This window comes from Pteropus alecto, unplaced genomic scaffold (assembly GCF_000325575.1).
Source record: "Pteropus alecto unplaced genomic scaffold, ASM32557v1 scaffold87, whole genome shotgun sequence".
Lineage (NCBI taxonomy): Eukaryota > Metazoa > Chordata > Mammalia > Chiroptera > Pteropodidae > Pteropus > Pteropus alecto.
The window spans coordinates 10589777-10591604 of record NW_006443225.1 but is presented as its reverse complement, the minus strand read 5'-3'; the positions used below and the strand labels follow the sequence as shown (position 1 = coordinate 10591604).

General features: G+C 44.4%; 1 protein-coding gene across 1 annotated transcript in view; it reads left to right on the top strand.

The window, feature by feature from the left end:
• The window catches only part of VCPIP1 (valosin containing protein interacting protein 1), a 27006-nt gene that overhangs the window by 907 nt on the left and 24271 nt on the right, over positions 1 to 1828 (top strand). The window contains 1 exon segment of the mRNA XM_025041132.1: positions 1 to 1826. This exon segment is cut by the window's left edge and continues 48 nt beyond it. Coding sequence (XP_024896900.1) covers positions 1 to 1826 — 1826 coding nt within the window.

Below are 1828 nucleotides of genomic sequence, written 5' to 3'. Positions count from 1 at the left end.
GCCTCATTCCAGTGCATGTGGACGGGGATGGACACTGCCTCGTGCATGCTGTGTCCCGGGCTCTTGTAGGCCGGGAGCTCTTCTGGCATGCCTTGAGAGAGAATCTGAAACAGCACTTTCAGCAGCACCTGGCCCGATATCAAGCCCTGTTCCATGACTTCATTGATGCTGCTGAGTGGGAGGACATTATCAATGAGTGTGACCCTCTGTTTGTGCCACCTGAGGGTGTTCCCTTGGGCCTGAGGAACATCCACATATTTGGCCTTGCCAACGTGTTACATCGTCCTATTATTCTGTTAGATTCTCTCAGTGGTATGAGAAGCTCTGGTGATTATTCAGCCACATTTCTGCCTGGGCTCATTCCTGCAGAGAAGTGCACTGGAAGAGATGGTCATTTGAACAAACCAATCTGTATTGCATGGAGTAGCTCTGGTAGAAACCATTATATCCCCTTGGTCGGCATAAAGGGGGCCGCTTTGCCCAAACTGCCTATGAATTTGCTTCCTAAAGCATGGGGTGTGCCTCAGGACCTTATTAAAAAGTACATCAAACTTGAGGAGGATGGTGGTTGTGTTATTGGAGGAGACAGAAGTCTACAAGATAAATACTTACTTAGGCTTGTTGCTGCTATGGAAGAAGTCTTTATGGACAAACACGGTATCCATCCTAGTTTGGTTGCTGACGTCCATCAGTATTTCTACAGAAGGACTGGGGTAATAGGAGTTCAGCCTGAAGAAGTCACAGCAGCTGCTAAAAAGGCAGTAATGGATAATCGCCTTCACAAATGTTTGCTCTGTGGTGCCCTTTCTGAACTTCATGTTCCTCCAGAGTGGTTGGCTCCAGGAGGGAAACTGTATAACCTGGCAAAAAGTACTCATGGACAGCTGAGGTCTGACAAAAATTATAGCTTTCCCTTGAACAATTTGGTTTGCTCGTATGATCCAGTGAAAGATGTTCTGGTACCAGACTATGGATTGAGTAACCTAACGGCTTGTAATTGGTGCCATGGCACATCTGTGCGAAGGGTCAGAGGAGATGGGTCTATTGTGTATTTGGATGGGGACAGAACTAATTCTAGGTCCACTGGTGGCAAATGTGGTTGTGGATTCAAACATTTTTGGGATGGTAAAGAGTATGACAATCTACCAGAAGCTTTTCCTATTACTTTGGAATGGGGTGGCAGAGTGGTCAGAGAAACAGTATATTGGTTCCAGTATGAAAGTGATTCATCTTTGAATAGTAATGTTTATGATGTTGCAATGAAACTTGTTACCAAGCACTTTCCAGGAGAATTTGGGAGTGAAATCCTAGTTCAGAAAGTTGTCCACACTATATTGTATCAGACTGCCAAAAAGAATCCTGATGATTATACTCCTGTAAATATAGATGGTGCTCATGCCCAAAGAGTTGGAGATGTACAAGGACAAGAGTTGGAGTCTCAACTCCCAACCAAAATTATTCTTACTGGACAGAAAACAAAAACCTTGCACAAGGAGGAGTTAAACATGAGTAAAACTGAAAGAACTATTCAACAGAACATTACGGAACAGGCTTCTGTAATGCAGAAACGGAAAACAGAGAAGTTAAAACAAGAACAAAAAGGGCAGCCCAGGACTGTTTCTCCCAGTGCCATTCGTGATGGTCCGTCCTCTGCACCTGCTACCCCTACCAAGGCTCCCTATTCACCAACAACATCTAAGGAAAAGAAGATCCGGATAACAACTAATGATGGACGACAGTCCATGGTTACACTTAAGTCATCGACAACCTTTTTCGAACTCCAGGAAAGCATAGCCAGAGAATTCAACATTCCTCCATATTTACAGTG